The 19,962-nt window shown below is 48.7% G+C and overlaps 3 protein-coding genes across 3 annotated transcripts; 2 read left to right on the plus strand and 1 right to left on the minus strand.

The window, feature by feature from the left end:
- Window positions 1-183: 183 nt before the first annotated feature.
- On the plus strand, window positions 184-1,637 carry BROUX77_006857 (uncharacterized protein; the record flags this gene model as incomplete). Its single annotated transcript, XM_073751888.1, has 3 exons — window positions 184-308; window positions 383-695; window positions 777-1,637. The coding sequence occupies 3 exons, from the start codon at window positions 184-186 to the stop codon at window positions 1,635-1,637; spliced, it is 1,299 nt and encodes a 432-aa protein (XP_073603004.1).
- Window positions 1,638-2,229: 592 nt separating this feature from the next.
- BROUX77_006858 (uncharacterized protein) lies at window positions 2,230-5,808 on the plus strand (the record flags this gene model as incomplete). The annotated part of the gene is made up of 1 exon (XM_073751889.1): window positions 2,230-5,808. One exon carries the CDS (start codon window positions 2,230-2,232, stop codon window positions 5,806-5,808), a length of 3,579 nt encoding a protein of 1,192 aa, XP_073603005.1.
- A 2,122-nt stretch (window positions 5,809-7,930) lies between these two features.
- BROUX77_006859 (uncharacterized protein) lies at window positions 7,931-9,211 on the minus strand (the record flags this gene model as incomplete). Its single annotated transcript, XM_073751890.1, has 2 exons — window positions 7,931-8,058; window positions 8,125-9,211. The coding sequence occupies 2 exons, from the start codon at window positions 9,209-9,211 to the stop codon at window positions 7,931-7,933; spliced, it is 1,215 nt and encodes a 404-aa protein (XP_073603006.1).
- Window positions 9,212-19,962: the final 10,751 nt, after the last annotated feature.

The following is a 19,962-nucleotide window of genomic DNA, read 5'->3' on the forward strand; positions in this document are numbered from 1 at the left end:
TCTTTTTATGCATGTTGGTGACGCGAACAAGGCGCGCTCTTGGGACGAACTGTCAAACAAGCAGCTAAAGTAGACTTTGCTAAGTCCAACTGGCCTGATTATCAGGCGCCAGCCTTGATTCAGGTAGATATTCATGTGATCTTTTTGGCTACCTTTTACTCTCTTTCTAGACTCGCTCTCAAAATGCCGCCCAAGTCCGCGTTGGCGGGAGAATGGCGCAAGATACCCCTAAAGCTCGCGGACCTCAGCATCGACACGACGCTGCGCTGCGGCCAATCTTTCAGGTGGCGCAAATATGGCGATGAGTGGTAAGTTTGAGAATCTTTGTGTGGCCTTCTGTTGCTTGATGGAACATGTCTGACGATTTGTTCATGGTACACAGGGCATGCACTTTGAGAGGACGCCTCGTGCGACTCAGGCAAGATGACGCGGCGTTACATTATCAGGTAATCTGGCCCGAGAACAAGTGCTTGGCTGAGGGCCATGATGACGACACTGAGGCTCTCATTTGTCATTATCTGAGCTTAAGCGTCGATCTCCAGGAGCTCTACAGCGAGTGGTCGGCCGCAGATCCGCATTTTAAGAAACTGGCCGCAAACTTTTCTGGCATTCGGATCTTGAGCCAGGACGCATGGGAAGCTTTGGTTAGCTTTATATGCAGCAGCAATAACAACATTTCTCGGATATCACAAATGGTAAGTGTTTGTTGTTGGGACAAGCAAACATCAACCCCTGGGCCGCTGCGACCCAATAACGTTGCGACTAACAATAACTAGGTGCAGAAACTTTGCATTCAATACGGGCCGTTTGTGGCCAAGGTTGAAGATGAGCTTTTCCACGACTTCCCCTCTCCAGAAGAAATGGCTGGCGATGACGTTGAAGCAACTCTCCGCGGGCTCGGGTTTGGCTACCGTGCCAGATACCTTGCTGACACTGCTAAGATTGTGGCAAGCAAGCCAAAGGGCTGGCTCGACAGTCTTCGCAACCCCGAAAATCCAAGCTTTGGCTCATCTACTATAAACCCTAATGCTACGTATAAAGAGGCTCATAAACAGCTGCTACAGCTCAAGGGCGTAGGCCCCAAAGTGTCTGATTGCGTCTGTTTGATGGGGTTGTCCTGGGGCGAGTCGGTGCCAGTTGATACACACGTATGGCAGATTGCAGTCCGTGACTACAAGTTTAGCAAGGGTAAACCGAAGGCCTTTGCTTTAAGCATGTACGAGCCAGTAGGAGACCTATTCCGGGATTTATGGGGAGCCAAGGCTGGTTGGGCCCATTCAGTACTGTTTACCGCAGATTTGCGTGCCTTTTCTGAGCAAAAGGCCGCGACATCCGTGAAGAACGCGAGCAAGAAGGAGGAGCTTAAAAAAGAGCACCCCGAAGATACTATGGAAATCGAATACCCGTCCCTGTCCCGCAAACGAAAAAGTAGCGTTGGGCTGTATGAGACAAACTTTTCAAAGAAGGGGAAACGCGAGCTTGCAGACAGGCTCAGTTCCGAAGCTGCTGTGAAGACGGAGGTCGAAACTGATGTTAAAATCAAAGCTGAAGACATGGACATTGACATGATGACACCTGAGCCTGAGCGCCCAACCAGGCGCAGTGCAAGGTTGCGTGCGGTGAAGATGGAAGAATAGAGGCAATAACTAGCAATTCAGGAATCAAGAAGTCTGTTGCTTCAGCCAATCTTAGAACATTTGGCACATTGTCATGCGCCAACCCGATTACTTGGCCACGCAGAAATAAACATGTGCATATTGATCCATCAAGCAGTGTCCCGCCCGATGCAAGACAGCCTATGCATGCATGTCTGGTGCATAATGGCCGAGTCTGGATGATGCGTGGTCGGTGTGGAGCCCTTAGCTCTCGGTGTGCGCCATCGGCTAATCCTCGGCTGGTCAACACGCGCCTGGTCCACCACCAGCCCAACGCCAAACTGTGCTTGTCTTGTCTTCGACCCAAGACACCAAAATTTCTTCAGCCTTGTACTGCCAGACCCATCATCACAGCCTCGAGCGAGTTTCCCCAGACCAGTTTTCTCGCGTCTTCTACTCTCGCAACGCCTGTTTCGTTATGTGCAGCGGTCCTTCGCTGCTTTTCCATGCTTGAACCTGAAATGCAGGGCTTGAACGCTTGAAGGACGAAAGGAACCTCGATCCAGCACCAACCACCCGCTACCGCTTTATCTCATATCTCAACTGCTTACCTGGCCCCGCGCCTTCTCCCACAATGTCCGACTCCGATTTCGAGACCGTCCGCAAGCTGCAGGCTGAGCGCAATGCCGCGTCTGCTGCCAAAAAGAATGGCGCTTCCCGCTTTGATCAAACCACCCAACGCGCCTCCACCAAGCAAAACCTCACCGACGCTGGCGACTCTGAGCTCTATGACACTGCCGACAAGTTTGCCGGCTATAACACATCCATTGCTGTCCGTGATGACGATGAAGAAATGGGCGACAACGGCTCCGATGCCCGCCATAATCTGACCGGCCAATACACTGCTTCCCGCGACATCATCGACGAATTTGCACGTGGCGATGGCGTGGAAGAAGACGATATTCTTGCCGGCAAAGGAGAGCGCAGTAACCGAATTGCTGACCGTGAAACCGAATACCAAAAGCGCCGATTCGACAGAGCCCTAACCCCGACCCGCGCTGACCCTTTTGCTGAAGGCAATGGCACGAGCTATCGCGATGTCATGGAGGTTCGTGAACTGGAACGCGAGGAGGAGAGAGTGCGCAAAGCTATTGAAGATAAGCAGCGTGAAGCTTCTCTCAATGGCAATGGAAACGAACATCAGGCGACTCTTAAAGATAGCGAAGAGGGCACTGGAAAAAAGCGCCGCCAGCGGTGGGATGCTGTTGAACCTACCACCGAAACCAAGGAAAAGGAACCCGAAAAAGACGAAGCTGCTCCTGAAGCCAAACCAAAGCGCTCCCGCTGGGATCAAGCACCTGCGCCTGACGCTGCCCCAAAGAAGCGATCTCGCTGGGATCAAGCGCCCACTGCTAGCGCCGCTGCCGAAGTTTCCACCCCCGATGTCGCCGTGGCGCCTGCTTTCCCCACAGACTTGCGAAACCACGTGTATACCGATGAGGAGCTGGATGCCATGCTTCCTGGCGAAGAGCAAGGCTACAAGATTCTAGAGCCCCCTCCGGGCTATGCCCCTACCCGGGTCCCAACCCATAGAGCACAGCTTCCCCAGGCTGCATCCGGCTTCACCATGCAGGACCCCGAAACCGTCCGACTCAGCGGCAAGGCCATGCCTGCCCAAATCCCTGGCTTGGGTGACCTTCAGTTCTTCAAACCGGAAGACATGGTCTACTTTGGAAAGTTGGCTGATGGCGTAGACGAAAACACTCTCAGCGTGGATGAGCTCAAGGAGCGCAAGATTATGCGTCTGCTTCTCAAGGTCAAGAATGGAACTCCTCCGATGAGAAAAACTGCCCTGCGACAGCTCACAGACAATGCTCGGGCCCTCGGTGCTGGCCCTCTTTTCGACCAGATTCTGCCACTTCTCATGGAGAAAACCCTTGAGGACCAGGAACGCCATTTGCTAGTCAAGGTAATTGATCGTATCCTCTACAAGCTTGATGATATGGTTAGACCATACGTGCACAAGATCCTAGTTGTTATTGAGCCACTGCTTATCGATCAAGACTACTATGCTCGTGTAGAGGGTCGTGAGATCATCTCCAACCTGTCCAAAGCTGCTGGTCTTGCCACAATGATCAGTACCATGAGACCGGATATCGACCACGTCGACGAGTATGTGCGTAACACTACTGCCAGAGCTTTCGCTGTCGTTGCCTCTGCCCTTGGTATCCCAGCTCTCCTTCCTTTCCTTCGAGCCGTCTGCCGCAGCAAAAAGTCTTGGCAAGCCCGTCACACCGGTGTTAAAATCGTGCAACAGATTCCAATTCTCATGGGCTGTGCCATTTTGCCTCATCTCAAAGGCCTTGTTGAATGTATTGGCCCCAATCTGAACGACGACCAGACCAAGGTACGAACCGTCACTAGTTTGGCAATTGCTGCCCTTGCCGAAGCTGCCAATCCTTATGGTATTGAGAGTTTTGATGATATCCTGAACCCTCTTTGGACCGGTGCCCGCAAGCAGCGTGGAAAAGGCCTGGCTGGCTTCCTCAAAGCTGTTGGTTATATCATTCCTCTAATGGATGAAGAGTACGCCAACTATTACACCAGTCAGATTATGGAAATTCTACTGCGCGAATTCTCGTCTCCCGATGAGGAAATGAAAAAGGTTGTTCTCAAGGTTGTCTCACAGTGCGCCAACACGGAGGGTGTTACCGCCGGTTATCTCAAAGAGCATGTTCTCGATGAGTTCTTCAAGAGCTTCTGGGTACGACGAATGGCACTTGATAAACGCAACTACCGCCAGGTAGTCGAGACAACTGTAGACATTGGCCAAAAGGTCGGCTCGGGCGAGATTCTAGAGCGCATCGTTGTCAATCTCAAGGACGAAAGCGAGCCTTACCGCAAAATGACGGTGGAAACAGTCGAAAAGGTGGTTGCATCTCTTGGCGCTGCTGATGTTGGTGAGCGCCTTGAGGAGCGCCTCATTGATGGTATCCTCTATGCCTTCCAGGAACAGACTGTGGAGGATGTTGTGATGCTCAATGGATTTGGATCAGTTGTTAACGCCCTTGGCACACGCTGCAAGCCGTATATTCCGCAGATCGTCAGTACGATTCTGTGGCGCCTCAACCACAAATCTCCGACCGTCAGACAACAAGCAGCTGATCTTATTTCCCGTATCGCTATGGTCATGAAACAATGCGGCGAAGATGCATTAATGGGCAAGCTTGGTGTCGTTCTGTACGAGTACCTTGGTGAAGAATACCCTGAGGTTCTAGGCTCCATTCTAGGAGCACTGCGCTCCATTGTCAATGTGGTTGGTATCGCACAGATGCAACCCCCCATCCGGGATCTTCTGCCACGCTTGACCCCCATTCTACGAAACCGACACGAAAAGGTACAAGAGAACACTATCGATCTAGTTGGCCGTATTGCTGATCGTGGTCCTGAAAGCGTCAATGCACGCGAGTGGATGCGAATTTGCTTCGAGCTACTTGACATGCTCAAGGCCCACAAGAAGGGAATTCGCCGCGCAGCCAACAACACATTTGGTTTCATCGCCAAGGCAATTGGCCCGCAGGATGTGCTAGCGACTCTACTCAACAACCTTCGTGTTCAAGAACGTCAGTCCCGTGTCAACACCGCTGTTGCAATTGCCATTGTCGCCGAGACCTGTGCGCCCTTTACGGTTCTACCGGCGCTGATGAACGAATATCGCGTACCGGAACTCAATGTGCAAAACGGTGTGCTCAAGTCTCTCTCTTTCCTGTTTGAGTACATTGGTGAGATGGCCAAGGACTACGTCTACGCCGTTACCCCCCTCCTAGAGGACGCGCTAATTGACCGCGACCAGGTGCATCGCCAAACCGCTGCCTCCGTCGTCAAGCATATTGCTCTTGGTGTAGTTGGCCTGGGTTGTGAGGATGCAATGGTCCATCTGCTGAACTTGCTCTATCCAAATCTGTTCGAGACCAGCCCCCACGTCATTGACCGCATCATTGAAGCTATCGAAGCTATCCGCATGGCTATTGGCCCCGGAATGATGCTCAACTACGTCTGGGCCGGCTTGTTCCACCCGGCGCGCAAAGTGCGCCAGCCGTACTGGCGACTTTACAACGACGCCTACGTGTATGGAGCCGACGCCATGGTGCCTTATTACCCAAACCTTGACGACGAGCTCATAGACCGACCGGAACTGGCCATCATCCTCTAAATCCAAAAGGCTGGAAATGAAAAAAGTCACATTCTGTTTTTTCGATGTATTTACTCAGGGGATGGTTTCCTGGTGTGGGTTTTCCTAATTCGTCTTTTGTTCTTCACTCTACTCATCTCACTTGCCGTAGAAAATCGCTAGACTCGGCTTGTTATTCTTTTTTCTTTTTATTGTCTTATTTCCCTTCTGACGGCCTGGTGTTCGAGTTTACGTTGTGCCTTGTCTTATTCGCCTCCTGTCTTTCTGCTCTATTGGTATTTTCTCCTACTACTACATACCTTTTGTTTTCTCTCCCATCTTCTTGTTAGTTCTACCTGATCATGTTTTGTTAGAGTAGTGAGAACAAAAATAATTTATCATGACATTTGCCAAATGTACTTTCTGAAAAAAAAAAAAAAAGAACATCGCCAAATATTCTCTGCTCGTGTATAAAGCCTGCTAGTTAGTGGCGATGAACATTGTTATCTCAATCTGAATGTCCAACTGGCCTTGGTCCGATCAACATCATTGTGTTGGTAACACAGGTTCAAATCGGCGCCATTGTCAATCTCAAAACAGACACATTTTTCAACGCTCCCGTGGCCCCAAACAATCGGGTGCAACGCACAACATATTAGACATGGTGCCTATTCCTAGTTTCTACAACTACAAACACAGACCCTCCCCATTGTTCGCTTTGACACAGGCGCAATTGTCTGTTCACAGATACCATCTATCACACACCAGTAACTCTATGTACATGTGTACACTTCCAACTACAAGTGAATGTCCCGGCATTGGTGAAACGGGGAGGCTATAGAACCGTGGGGCAGTGCAGATGCGGAGGCGTGAGCCGTGCAAAAGGGTGATGTTTCAAGGGCAGGGCTTTTTGGCAAGGACTTGGACAAGATGGCATAAGGCTTTTCAGCATGGGGACTTTGGCTCCGCCATTGTTTCTGCAGAATGTACCACTCTGTTAGGGAGACGCTACTTCAGAAACGGCCCTGCAGCTTGCGAGTTCCAGGAGCAAAAGAAGGGGGAGCCAAAGCAAACTAAACTTGTACAAAACGAAGCAAGTGGAAGGAGAGATGGCGGCCGCCAACCTAGGAGTTCATAGGGTCAAAACAGGGGGCTTTTTGACCATAACGCCACTGGACCTTAACGAATGACACGGGAATATTAAAAGCAGAAGTGCGCTACTGGTACATGGTGTCATTAGCAAGACTTCATGAGAGACCGAAATCTAATTTGCATGACACCCTTCTTTGTACGGGGCTCCTATAGAAATTGGTGTCGTGTTTGGACATGTACATGTGTACATGTTCTTGACCAAAGGGCCCTTAACTGCCAGGCCTGTTATGTCAAAAGGGAGGCAAAAAAAAGGAAGGCGTACGGAAGGAAAAGGGAAGGCGCGGTCAATTGTGGGGCCGTCGAGGTCGAGGGTTCACAAGGCAATTGCCTCAAATGGTGACTCGGCTAAGGACAGTGAGCGATAAATTCATCACCTCATGTAACAGAGAGATTATGAGCAGCGATTGATGGCTGACTTCCGGGCATTTGGACCAAGAGGAGGATATTTCACGTTGAAAGGCTACATTGTGGGACATTGCTAGACAAGATGAGCCGTCAGACCGCTGCGGCCAGATATTAACTTTATATAGTTAGAGAGTTTAGATATGTACAGAACATGCTGTAGGGAGGCTTGAAAACAGCATGCATTATAAAGAGAAATGTATACAACAGAATCAAAGCAAAGGCAGTATACCCGCAGTTGAGCCCCGTTCCAGCTCAGGAAAGACAAATCATGAAAGTTCAAAGACAAAATAATAGGAAATGGGGAATAAAAAATGAAGATCTTCATATACATGGACTACCCAGAACAAGCATTCTGGAGCCCGGGGAGTGATTAAGGAGTGTAAGAGGATAAGACTCAGAGTGACTAAAAAGTTCCTTGAGGCTCAAGTTGGATTGACGAAAGAATAACAAGAAACCGGTACCATGCCGAAGAGTATCATATCGATCCGTGAGCGCCATGCTAGAGATAAAGACAGACAGAAAAGAAAAAAAAATGAGGATGAGAAATAGGCTGATGCCAGGTCGGAAGAGAAACGCGAAAATGTGGAGGCAGGGAACTCGTCGCCCTTTACATTGTGTCGAAGTGGGCGAGGCCGGCTTTCGCAGCCTCCTTCTTCAAGTGCGTTCTCTCGTGGCGGCGAGCATTAGACAGCACAGAGAAATAGCGATCACAGCCTTCAACAGAGCAACCAAAGGCTAAATAAAACAGTTAGTACCGGTGAACATAGAAATTAGTATGCAGTGGAAAGCAAGGGAACTCACGCTTTTCGCCAGTGTGGCTGCGGATGTGAATGTCAACGGAGCTGGGTCGGGTAAAGGCGTGCTGGCAGATGCGGCACTGGTGCTTTCGCTGGGGGCCAGCGCGCTTCTTGCTGCTGAATTGTCCCATAAGCTTACGCAGAGAGTCTTGGTGGTTGGGCTCTACAGGCGAAGTGGGCTGTTGCTGGGGCTGTTGTCTGAGCTGTGCGCTGTGAGGTTGAAGCATTCCTGAGACGGAGCCTACATTCGCAGCTGTTGATACACCGTTGGTATTCATCAACAGCGATGGGCTGGGCCCGCTGTTGGTAGCGTGGTAGCCACCCTGCGTCCGCGGGGTGAAGGCTGAGGCAGCGTTGTCGAACTGGTACAAGCCATTTGACGAATGCACGTTGGAAGACGTCTGCTGGTGTTGTTGTTGCTGGTGCTGAGCGGCAGCTGCTGCGGCGGCGAGTGCGGATGGGTGCATGATGTTGGAATCATGGCTGAAGGACCGGCTTCCAGGCGTTTGACGAGGGGCGGAGAGTGACCCCCGTGCGCTGCTACTGGCGCTGCTGCTTCCCATGCTGAAGTGATGCGGTAGGCCAAGGGGAGATGCTGGCGAGGCCAAGGTGTAGGTAGGGCTACTCGGCGACGCGCTGCTGCTATAGGCACTGTCGGTAAATGTAGTGGGTGACATGCTTGGTGGTCTGCCAAATCCCATCATGTCACTGTATGCTTGTGCGTGAGAAGCCTGAGTCTGAACCTGTGGTAGTTGATGAGGGTGCGGGAGAGATTGCTGCGAGTGTTGGTGGTGCGTGTTGTGGGAGGAGCTCGGCACATTGTCGTTCAGGAGGTTGTTAATAGTGGCAGTAGATGTGGAAGGCCCCGGCGTCGGCCCTTGGTACATGGACGCCGGGAAGTGGTGGCCGTTGGCAGAGGCAGGAGCTGTTGAGTTGTTTGCCCATTGCGGTTGAGACGAGTACTGGTGGTTCATGGAGGCGATAGGCGTCAACTGATTCATTGGGTGAGGCGCAGGCATACTGGGGCCGACAGCGGGCGCAGAGCGCATATGCACCGAGTCAAAGGCCGGTTGAGAGTGGTGAAACTCCATTGTGAATGTGGGGAAGAGAAGAATATATCAGGTAGTTTAAGGGTAGATGGATAGCAGGCTGCAAACTCGGTTGCAAGTCAAGACGGAGCCAAGCTAGCAAACCAAAGAGGGGTCAAGATGCTGACAATGGCAAGTCCGTGGGAAGAAGTAAACAGATGTTCCGGCTTGAAGACAAGAGGCTTGCGTGTAGAGAGATATATTAAAGCAAGCTGTAAGTAATGTAACAGAGATGTATTGGACAGGCAGGAGGTTGAAGATATTGTGAGAAGAGTGGAAGATCGGGCTGGTCGGTTGGAAGGGAGTTCATGTCCTGATATATACATCCGCAGATGCAAACAGCTCCACGCTGTATGGATGATGAGCCAGCTCCCAGTTTGCCCAAGTACCACAACACCCAACTAGTATGCATCAGTACTTCGGATCCTCCCAGACCCAGAAACCTCGACCTGCGAGGTTTTGCTATAGGAGCTTAAAGACTAAAAGACCCCAGTCTTGTATCAGAGTGTCTTTTCTTTTTTCTGCCAGGATCTGCGAGGTTGAATTGATCGAGTTTATCCAATGCGTACATCTACTACAACACCGGTGTACACTTAGTCAGATACCCATGCTAGGCTGCCGATTAAAAAGAGCCTATATAATAGTATGATGTCCAAAGTCAACAAGTTGCATCCGTTGTATACTCTGCTTGTTGTATATGTCCTCACTGTGCACATTTAAGCGCCTGCTTGGTGAGTAGACCTGGCGAGCACGCATGTGTCGGTACGTACATACGTATACTTGGATAACTTCACTCTACTCGAATCGCTATAGCTTCTGTATCCCCGGTCACAGACACCCTTCTATGCCTGAGGCCAGCTCCATTCAAGCTATTCAGGCAGCCTGGTTGATCTAAAAGAGATACCATGGTTGTCCTTGAAGGGCTGTCGAGTGTTGATCTAGCTTCTTCGTAGGGTGTCTTCTCGCTCTCTTTTTTGCTCAGTTCTTCGTATCTTCCTCCTCCAGAGACACGTCGTCACCCAACGCCAAAAGGCAAGACATGCCAAGGAAGTACTAACAGCAGGCAGGTCTCCTAGCCCATACAACAAAGACAAGCCAAGCTGGTCTCACTTACCTTGCACACTGCACAGCGCCCTCGAACTGAAGTGAACGGCACAAGTCGACAGGATTTTGCTTGCGCCTCAGACCTCCTGTTTCTCTTGCTCCTGCTCCTTGTCCTTTTGTTACTACTGCTGCTTAGCTACTCTTTAGTCTCTGGCCCCTCCATGTCTGCAGACAATCCTTCCGGCACATCAATATCGCCACTACCAAGATGGAGTTTGGAGGTTAGCAGCAAGACCCTTGGCATCCTCTTTATCCACCATATACATAATTACATATATCCAAGCATAATTGTACCAGTACTTTATGATGCTCCTCTCATAGCCACTACACATAGTCCAACAAGAGCGAGGACAGTTCGCCACCTGTTCTAGTCCCGAAACACACCAAGTATGCCGTTCCTCGAAGTGGAACTCCCGTCGAAGCAGAAAGACTCAGGACTTAAACCAGTATGCCAGGTCTAGCCATCGATGACGTTGCCATAAATCACAGCGAGAAAACAGAGAGAATAAAGGAAACAAAAAACACATCCGCCGGAGATTCAAACATATGTCCTTATCCGATCAGAACCCAAACACCCTCTAAAACCCTACTTGGACTTGTTTTCAGTCAATGCCCCAGCGCTTGAAGTAGTTAGTTATAGTAAAAGGGAACGTCCCGTCCAAAGGGAAGCGAGTGAATCCAAAGGAAACAAAGAACAGCGGCAAACAAAAAGGCCAACATATGAGAGTGAAGAAAGGCCATAACAAGGCTGCCCGAGGAATGAATAGTCATGGGGGAAAGTGGTACCGTGAACGAGAAAGCTGGTTTCTACGATATTGCGCTGTGAACTGTGTGTTATGAGACGTACAACACTACCGCCACATCTGCAACTACGGCCGTATCTATATCCAGTTTGTACAAGTACCAACGGAGAAGTTGAGCCTGGAGTGATGCCGGTCTTAATGGCGGGGGACAAAGGAATCAGCTGCATTGTAGGGTTATACTAACACTCACAAGGGTTAACTGCGCATTCTCAGGTCAACTAGCACCGACAACGTTGTATGTAACTATTTACTCTCCAAACTACCGGCGACACACTTATCTTTTGAATATATCTTCATACTCAATGACTCGTGCACAACCACCACGACATGTGGACATAGAACATGTAATGTTAGCACGCTGACTTGTGTTTCCCAGGTCTCACTCGGGCTTTGTGAAGGCAAAATCGTCCTGATATTCCCTTGCTTGCAGCATGCCCGATATCCGGCTTTGAGGGGTCAGAAGGAATAGGAGAAGTACAAGACAGCATCGAAAAAAGAATGATGCAGCTAAGAAGGGGAGGTTAGCAAGGCGAGGAAAAAAAAAATTACTGTATCCTCTTTTCGATACGACCAAGTCTGTATCAGTTGAACTATTCTTTACATCTTGCGTGAGTGGACTTGTCATGTAGCAACTGGTTTATACATATGTACAAGTAGTGCCGGCCCCTGGGGTCGTCTTGGCTTATGAGCTTAACGTCAAAAGGTCTCGATGACCTCGTCCTGACCCTTGCAGTGTAATCTGCCGTTGTCTTTTTGTTAGGCAAGGTAGCTTGATTTGGACGGGGGCTTCAAGGTCTGTGCAGGCAAAGGGTTTGCTTATCCATTAGCTCAATGCAATGCTAAAAGAAGAACTTTGCTGAGAGAATACATGTCTAGCTCTACGAGAGCAAGATATCTGGTGATGAGGGGAGTGCTTGAAACGGGGAACCCCAAACTTTCGGAATCTCCTTGCAATCCGCATTCTTTTCTGCTTGTCGTTTGAAAGAAAAAAAAAAAAGTTCCTGGATGAATATCGTCCGAAGATGTATGCTCGAGAGTCCAGGTATTATTTTCCTTGTCCTCTCAAGCAAGACAAAAACTTTCAAGAATGCAGTTGGCTGCAAGTCCCTTTTCTCTCAGTTGTGTTTCTTTCCCTCCACTCCCCACTCCGCTTCACCCCTCTATTTAACACTGGCAATTTATTGCTGGGTATATAGTGGAATGCCATGGAATGGCGCCCAGCGGGAGAAAGTCGAGGATGCCGCCGTCGCTAGATTCTCTCTTTCGAGGCATATTTTGCAACACTCTTTGTTTTGAAGATCAGTCATGAGGAACAGGTGATTTTTTAGGCTTTGTAGGCTATTGTCAGTAGACTTGAGTATGTTGAACATCACTAGTTGACCACATGTATGTGTGTGTTGTCTAAAGTTTGCTAAAGAGAGCTTCCTATGACAAGCAGTAACAGAAAGCCTCGCAATACTGCCATGTTGGCTTGGCTGAATAGTTTCCTTCTCTTTTTTCCTCTGACTGTACGACGAGAAACTCACTCGTAGCTGGCTTGACTGTCAAATACTGCCGTTGTGGATTGAGGCTAGGACAAGTTTTGGTTTGTAGGCTTTCGGGTAATAGAGTTTTGTCTGTAGACATGGGCGCTGTTAAGACCACCTTTGCATGTCTGGCTCTCGCTGACTTCTTCCTGCTGTCTTCACCCCTCCTCCCCTCTCGACTCTCTGGCAAGAATTCTCCGGCCTGATTTAGTCTCGGTGCAACTGGGGGGGAAGAGGGGGGGCTCAAGAGCAAGCCAGCCAACAAGACAAGGTAAAAGAAAAAATACAGTCAAAAAACATGGAATCAAAGACATGGCCACTAGCACAGCTTAGGACTATTGGAGGTGATACTAAGCACAGCTAGCTGCTTCTCCGACTGTTCTATCAGTCTTCTTGTAAGCAGTGAGCGTTTCAATGCAGTATCTAGTGCCAGGCCTAACGAGAGCCTTCTTGAAGCGCCAAGCCCTTGACTCTTCTCTTTTCCCGCTCGAGATCTGTCTGGCTTTTTCCCCTCTTGACACGACATACATACAAGTTCTATATACTGCGTATAGACAACCGCAAGCTGTTCAACAGCTGGGATAGCTAGCTCGCAAGGGGGCCTCACAAAAATCATTTCCAACATTACAGCCGGAGATATTGTGAGTTGGTGGTAAAAATAGCTATATTTATCCTACGAGCTGATGTCACAGAATAGATTAAGTAATCTTGTCCCAGTTAAGTGAAGACTTTTTGACAAGACGGGTAACGCCAGGGGCCATATCGTCTTGCCCTTGATATCAAGGAAAGGCACGCAGGTTTGTGCTTGTAACTACGTGTAGTAACGGGCAATGTTCATTGACGTCGCTAACTAGTCCCAAAGGAAACAAGTCTTAGGTACCGGCCTATGTAGTGTATGGATATTATGTACTTGAAAGTTGACACCTGTATGCATACATCATCGTCGTTCACCAGGCAGAAAGTCTTCAGCTTGCCAGCGGAGAGCCGGATAGGGCCAGAGTTATTGTGCGTGTATCCTTGGACTTGGATAGATTTACGTATATTGGACAGATATACTTATCTGTATACATAAGCGAAGAAACGCCCTATGTAGTTGTGCATTTGCGCAGTCTGCCGGAATAACTTCACTTGTTGAGACCCGCAAGCTTGATGCACGCTGGCCGCACTGCATTGACAGTGTGTTATCAGCCGAGCCCAAGGAGGGGCGTACCAACAAGGGATATCAACTTTGCCCAAGAGAGCCCATCTGGGACGCAAGTGTAGACATGCGGCGTACTGACTGGCTGAATGTATCTTCAACTGGTACACTTGTACATTGACCAAGTATGTTGCGAGAGATGGAACAAAAAGTTCGAATACACAGCAACGACGACAAGCATCAAGGGATCCTTGGGATGAGACAAAAAAACAACAAAACAACGATTAAAAAAGATAAAATAGAAGATGCAAGCATACTCGACAAGGCGGTCCCACATTTTGTGGAGAGAAAGAACAGGAGAAAATGGAAAGTGGGGAGGCAGGAGGGAAGAAGGAGCGAAGGGCAAAGGAACGGCAGGAGGAACCCCCCTTATCAACGGCAGTTACTCGTTCCGAAACAGAATAAGCCACTCTTGACAGGCAAGAAAAGATCTCATGAAGCAATTGCGTGAAACTGCAGGCGGGCTTGGGCTCAGCTCCGAGCTCCTGCTTTCGTTTTTTATTCATCGATTTATTCTCCTGACCACACCAAACCCCACAGATATGAAAGTGAATCTGGCCCTTGATGGCCAGAAAGATGTAGACACGCAGGAAGTCCGCGTCATAGGAGCCGGAGCCGGGATAACAAGAGCGTAGTATTGGTCATAGCAACCTGTCCTCGGCTTTCAAATATCAACAAGCTGTCTATAATGCTTTGTTAGGAATGAATATGATGCAGTGCGCGGCGGCACACACCGGCTTCTCCCCGCTTCGACCTCTAGCCAAGTCTGGCAACTTTAAATGGGTTGTGCCCAAAGCTCGAGTCTGGCTTAGTGCGCTGGTCTACTCGGTTGGTTATTTGTATTTCCCCAAGCTAGCAGAGTTTGATTGTGAGGCTGTGGCTACATTACTGTAGTATTGGTGAGCCTGGGACTAAATTGGCTGTGATAATGTATTTACGGATGCAGAAGGCAAACTCTTCACCTAGAGAGCAACAAGAGCCAACGTCCATAGTGGAGGATAAAGGCCCAGTGCCTTCGCTCTTTGGTGTCCTTGTGTTCTGGTTAATTTGGTGCATAACCCTATACATACAATGGAAGAAAAGGCCCTTAGTCCACCATCGACGTTGACAGTGGCGATGGCACATCATGGCCAAAGTAGGCACTGGTGGGCGAATGTCTGGACAACATCCTGTCACATTGTATTATTATAAGCCACAAGTTTGATCGTCATATTTGACGGAAAGATACATGCATGCACAACTAACTTGTATCTACTGACAAATGTAGAAGTGATTCTCCAATTCTGGCCTCACAGTTACATCGCGTCCCGGTCCACAGCCGGAGTGATTTAGGTATTGGAGAAACTAGATAAAGAGAACAGCTAGAAAATCCAAAAACACAAGTGATTGTATAATGTGTCCAGGGCTAACAGGCGACAGTTGTCTGACACTGCGCTCAAGATCCAGATTTTGAGACTTTCTGACGTGACCAGTAGTTCAATTTGCTGACCTAGAAACACACAAGCACGGATGTTATTTTCAATGCTGGCATGGGTATGATCAGAAAAGATAATACATCATGAGGGGGACATGGGGAGCAAGGACAAAAAAGACGAACATTATGTACAAATACTGGTTAACTATCTATTTACCAGCAGCACCTTGGGTCGGACGATGCCACCCAGCCTCAAGGCCTCCCCTTCCCCGTAAATGTACATTTGTACCTGTAAGTCCGTGGTCTCATATTTCCAAGTAGCATCAGTGAATAAGACATGCAGAAGTGACCAAGGCCACTGCAGGAAAGCTGAACAAGGTGGATTTCTGGGCGATTTTGTCTGTCAAGGCTATATGGATATGGCGTTAGGTTCTTCCTGTGATAGCATCAGCACTACCGCCAAAATTTCGCTCCAAAGACAAATTAATCCGCTAGTATTCCTTGGAGACAATTAACAATGTGCCCAGACCAATTCAATGCAGAGTGATTGCAGCTATGTGTGCCTCTCGATGTTGGTTTGTGACAAGAAGGGCCTGTTTGTCTGGTGCTCCTCCAGATGCTTGGGCTTAGAGGGCTCCATTGTACTTTGGGCAGGCTCCAGGGGTTATTTCGGAAGACAATCACGAGAGAAAAGAGAAAAGGCATGAAGAATTCTCGTCAGGCTCTTAGTTGCATATTTCTTTTTATTGAGAGGCGAGCGAGAGCACGGAGGGGAAGATGTGCGAAACAGATAAGGCGATAGCTAAGGTTCAGCTGGAAAAATGCTACGCAAAAGAGAATTTCATGGCAACTGAATAGCGGTGACAACCACAGCTAGTTTTCACATTATACAAGGACATGTGGACTTGTCTGAGTGAGAAAAATGTTTCTAAAGCAAGCTATGGTCCAAGTCAAGCTCCCGCTATCTGTCAAAGTGTAGAAGGAAAAGCAAAGACGCCCAGCTAAAGAGACGATCAAGGCATCGTGGGTTGTGAGAACCTATGCTAGTGCCAGTATCTGTGTATGCATGTATCCCTTGAGCTTCACCTAGATCTGTCATTGTACCTTAGCTACAAGGAAACAATGGGCTTTCTGCCTCATCCCTCGTAGTGACACTTCGCCAGCTGCGATCTGCCTGTGCCAACTTTTTTTCCGCCTCAGTAGCGAACAGCTTCTGCCCTAGCATGACGAACCCACGAGACTACATCTGTACGTTTTGGGCTTAACGCCTGTCGATCCAGGGCCAAGTGCAGCAACGCGTTAGCGCATATTTGATATCAAGCCCGTCAGATACGTCAACGTCTTACAGAGTGTCTCTGGGAATGCTGGAACTGACTCGGCAGAACACATGATCGTTCTCTGTGTTGGTCGGCAGATCATCAACAAATCGCGAGTGGGCGAGGATGACTCGAGTCAGTTGATGTCTTGCTCAAGGGTTTCTCATTATCCCTATCGGTGTAGTCTACCTTGATACGGACCCAACATACCGCACATCCGGCGCGCTATCTACGTATGCAAGCCGGATTGCCACTGTGCCTACGATCACTTTGGCCCCAAAACCGACAACACCGTCTTAGATCAACGTCTTCTGAGGCAGAAACATGTCAACCAAACTTTGTTGACATCCCAGACCAGAAACATCAGCTTCGCCCCCCAGATATCTACTACTTACAACCCTTTCATGGAAGCAGCCACGCTTTGAAGGCCGGTCTAGACTTTTGAACAAGGGTTGCAATTGACCGATGCAAACTGCAACGGGGGTTGTCATCAGCTGCAATTTCAGCCAGCGGCACTATCATCAACTCATCAACATGGCCAAGAAATATCCCCCAGCTGATTACGGCTGGTCGGCAAAATATCGCCAGAGAGCAGCATGTGCGATCAGGCTTTTTCCAACAACGGAGCTACTTGTGCAGATATATACACTTTCGCTAATTATACGGCACATCATGTCTAACCGTGACATCCCATCGCGAAGAGTGCTACTCCTGGTCGCTCTTACTGCTCCTATATATGTGGTACTTGGTTACAACAACACTTTCCAAATGCCTCTAAAAACTCCTCTGAGCTCTAACACAACTTAGCGGGTTGTCATTTAGTCTTAGCGCTTGTGGGACAAAATAATCACCTATAACCTACCGTCTAACCCTAGCTTTATGGGACATGGTGCTATAATGTCACCCAGGTACTCGCTTATTGACGCCATACTATATCCTCGCCTCACAAGCGAACAGTTTCCCTGCTCATCGGCGACGTTCATTTCCTGTATAGACCTTTTATCTACTCAGCAGCCTTGTTTGGCTCGCTTGTAGTCAAGCATAACCCTGTATCTAGGGATCATGTCACAGGTCGGTGTTCATCATGGGTATGTTGATGTTGCTAATAATAGGAGATTATACACAAACTACAGACATGAGAAAGACAAGAGAGCGCATGAATCGGTCTGTTTATTGCACAGTTGCATACGTTTCGAAACTTCATATTCGATCAAGCACCTCGCATCATGTTTCTCAAGGGGGATTCTGCCATGAAAAAAGATGTACATGCATACTTATACACATCCATAGGTCCAAATAGATTGACATACCGGGCCACTCTCAGGTTACCCGGAGCTTGCTTCCAGCCTCTCAGCACAGCACAGGTAAACACTTCTAAAAATTCAGTTTCTATACTGTAAGAGAGAAACAAGACCGGTGCATACGGGGTAGATCCCGGAGGCTATACACAAACTTTGCTCCATCCTTGACTCCTACTCATCATGTCCTCGCCCGTCCCCGCCCCACCTCTGCGGGGCTTCCTACATGCTTTCTTATTTCTCTCTAACTCACTTGAGCTTGCCTATTATTCTTAGTCCCAAAGCCCTCCATCTCAAGGCAGGAATCCAGTCAAAAAGTCCAACACCATACCCTTACAGGCCTAGCTACCCTGCTTTCTCGGCAGACAGGGTAAAGACAGGGTGAGGTTCAGGGTTGAAAGGTAGAACAGCCAGGCAAGATTCCGGTGGGGGGTCGCAAGGAGAAGAGGGAAAGACGATGCCAGTAGTTAGTGAAAGTAAAAAAAAGAAAAAAAAAAAAGAAACCCCTGGTGGCCGTGCCCTTGACCAAGATCGCCACTGCCACTTTCTTCCCGACAGAGAGAACAAGACCGCACATGCTAACTCCTTCCCTCTCTGCTTATAAAAGTACAGATAACTATACGCTAGTTACTTGTATCAAGTGCTCTCTTTGTTCTCATTCCGTACTTGTACAGTTATAGTAAAAAGAGAAGGAGAAAAAAAAAGATACCCGTTCTGCCTTTCTATCTGCTTCCAGACTCTTGCTTACCTTATCTCCTCCATCTCCTCCATCATGTCTTGACTGCTAAAGCCTTGTCTGGCAAACTCAGTCCTAATGTGTATTCTATCGCAAGCCCTGCCAGGCAGTTTTGATACGTAAACCCCGCACCCCCCTTCTGCTTCTATGTAGTCTGGACTTTGAGGGAAAATCGACATGGGTCTCCTGTTTAGTTATCCCTAGTCCGCCATCCATATTGACCTAGATAAAAGGGCTTTGAAACACGCCAGACCTACTTTGGAGAGGTTGCAGACATGGGCTACAAACCCTTCCAATCTATGCTCACATCTTGGGTTCTCTTGCCAACTCATGCGCAAGATCATAGACCAGCCAGCATTATGTAATTAACGTCTAGAAAAAAGACAACGTCTCGATAGGATTTCGTTGTGCGGAGGAGCCCATTTCACTGGTAGTTGTGGACCTGACCAGTATGCCAGGGAGAGCACTGTTGTGAAATTGGCATGACGTGTGTTTACACAAACTTAAGATGCTAACTCTGGTCACTCATGTATCTCCCAGCCTAGCCCGGGTTGGACAAGGCGTGGGACGACACTCGTTACATCCACACAATGTCTGAGCTAGTATGTGATGGAGCAGTTGTGGTACGGCCCGACCAGCATCGGGTCGGCGACAGAGAGGGTATAACCATGTTGGTTGTGAACTGTATACATGTAACTACACAATGTGTGGTTACCGCTTCTCGCATGTATAGTATGTCTGGGGCTTGGACGCGTTGTTTATATTAGCTTCGAGGTAAAAGGTCCTCGGTGGAAAATAGTCAGCGTTCCTGTGGTGGGGAAGTCCTTGAACGTATAAACTATGAAATAAACACAAGAAAAAGAAGGACATCCCCATCCCATTCTGCCTTGAGGTTTGAAAACAAAAGACAAGGAGTGTAGGCAGTCTTTCTGATTGGCTCAGAATATATCAAATATGCACTGCAACTCGAAACTAGGAAAGTGACGAGCCACAACCACAAGCTGCACTTGTGCATGTGTATCTGTATGTGACCCCTCTTGTTGTTGCCTTGTGTGGGAGTGCATGTGGGAGGCGCCCTGTATATAAGCAAGCTTAACAATGGTCCACCGCAAGTCACCGCCCGTCATGGATTCTCTGGCTTAGTCACTTAGGCACTAGACATGACCCCAAAGAGAGAGTGCGCTATTTTGTTTTCCTTTTGTTTTCTCGGCTCCGTTTGCCGGCCGTTCTCCGTACTGTGGTAAGCTGACTAGAGCAGGTGCTCTGCAACCTACCCTTTCATCCCCAATAGCACTTGAGCACGTTGTATGTATGTGTCGACAACTAAGAAACAACATTCCTGGTCTTTATGCCATGCAC

This window comes from Berkeleyomyces rouxiae (assembly GCF_048999995.1).
Source record: "Berkeleyomyces rouxiae strain 22BRR77 chromosome Unknown BrBRR77_ptg000009l, whole genome shotgun sequence".
NCBI lineage: Eukaryota > Fungi > Ascomycota > Sordariomycetes > Microascales > Ceratocystidaceae > Berkeleyomyces > Berkeleyomyces rouxiae.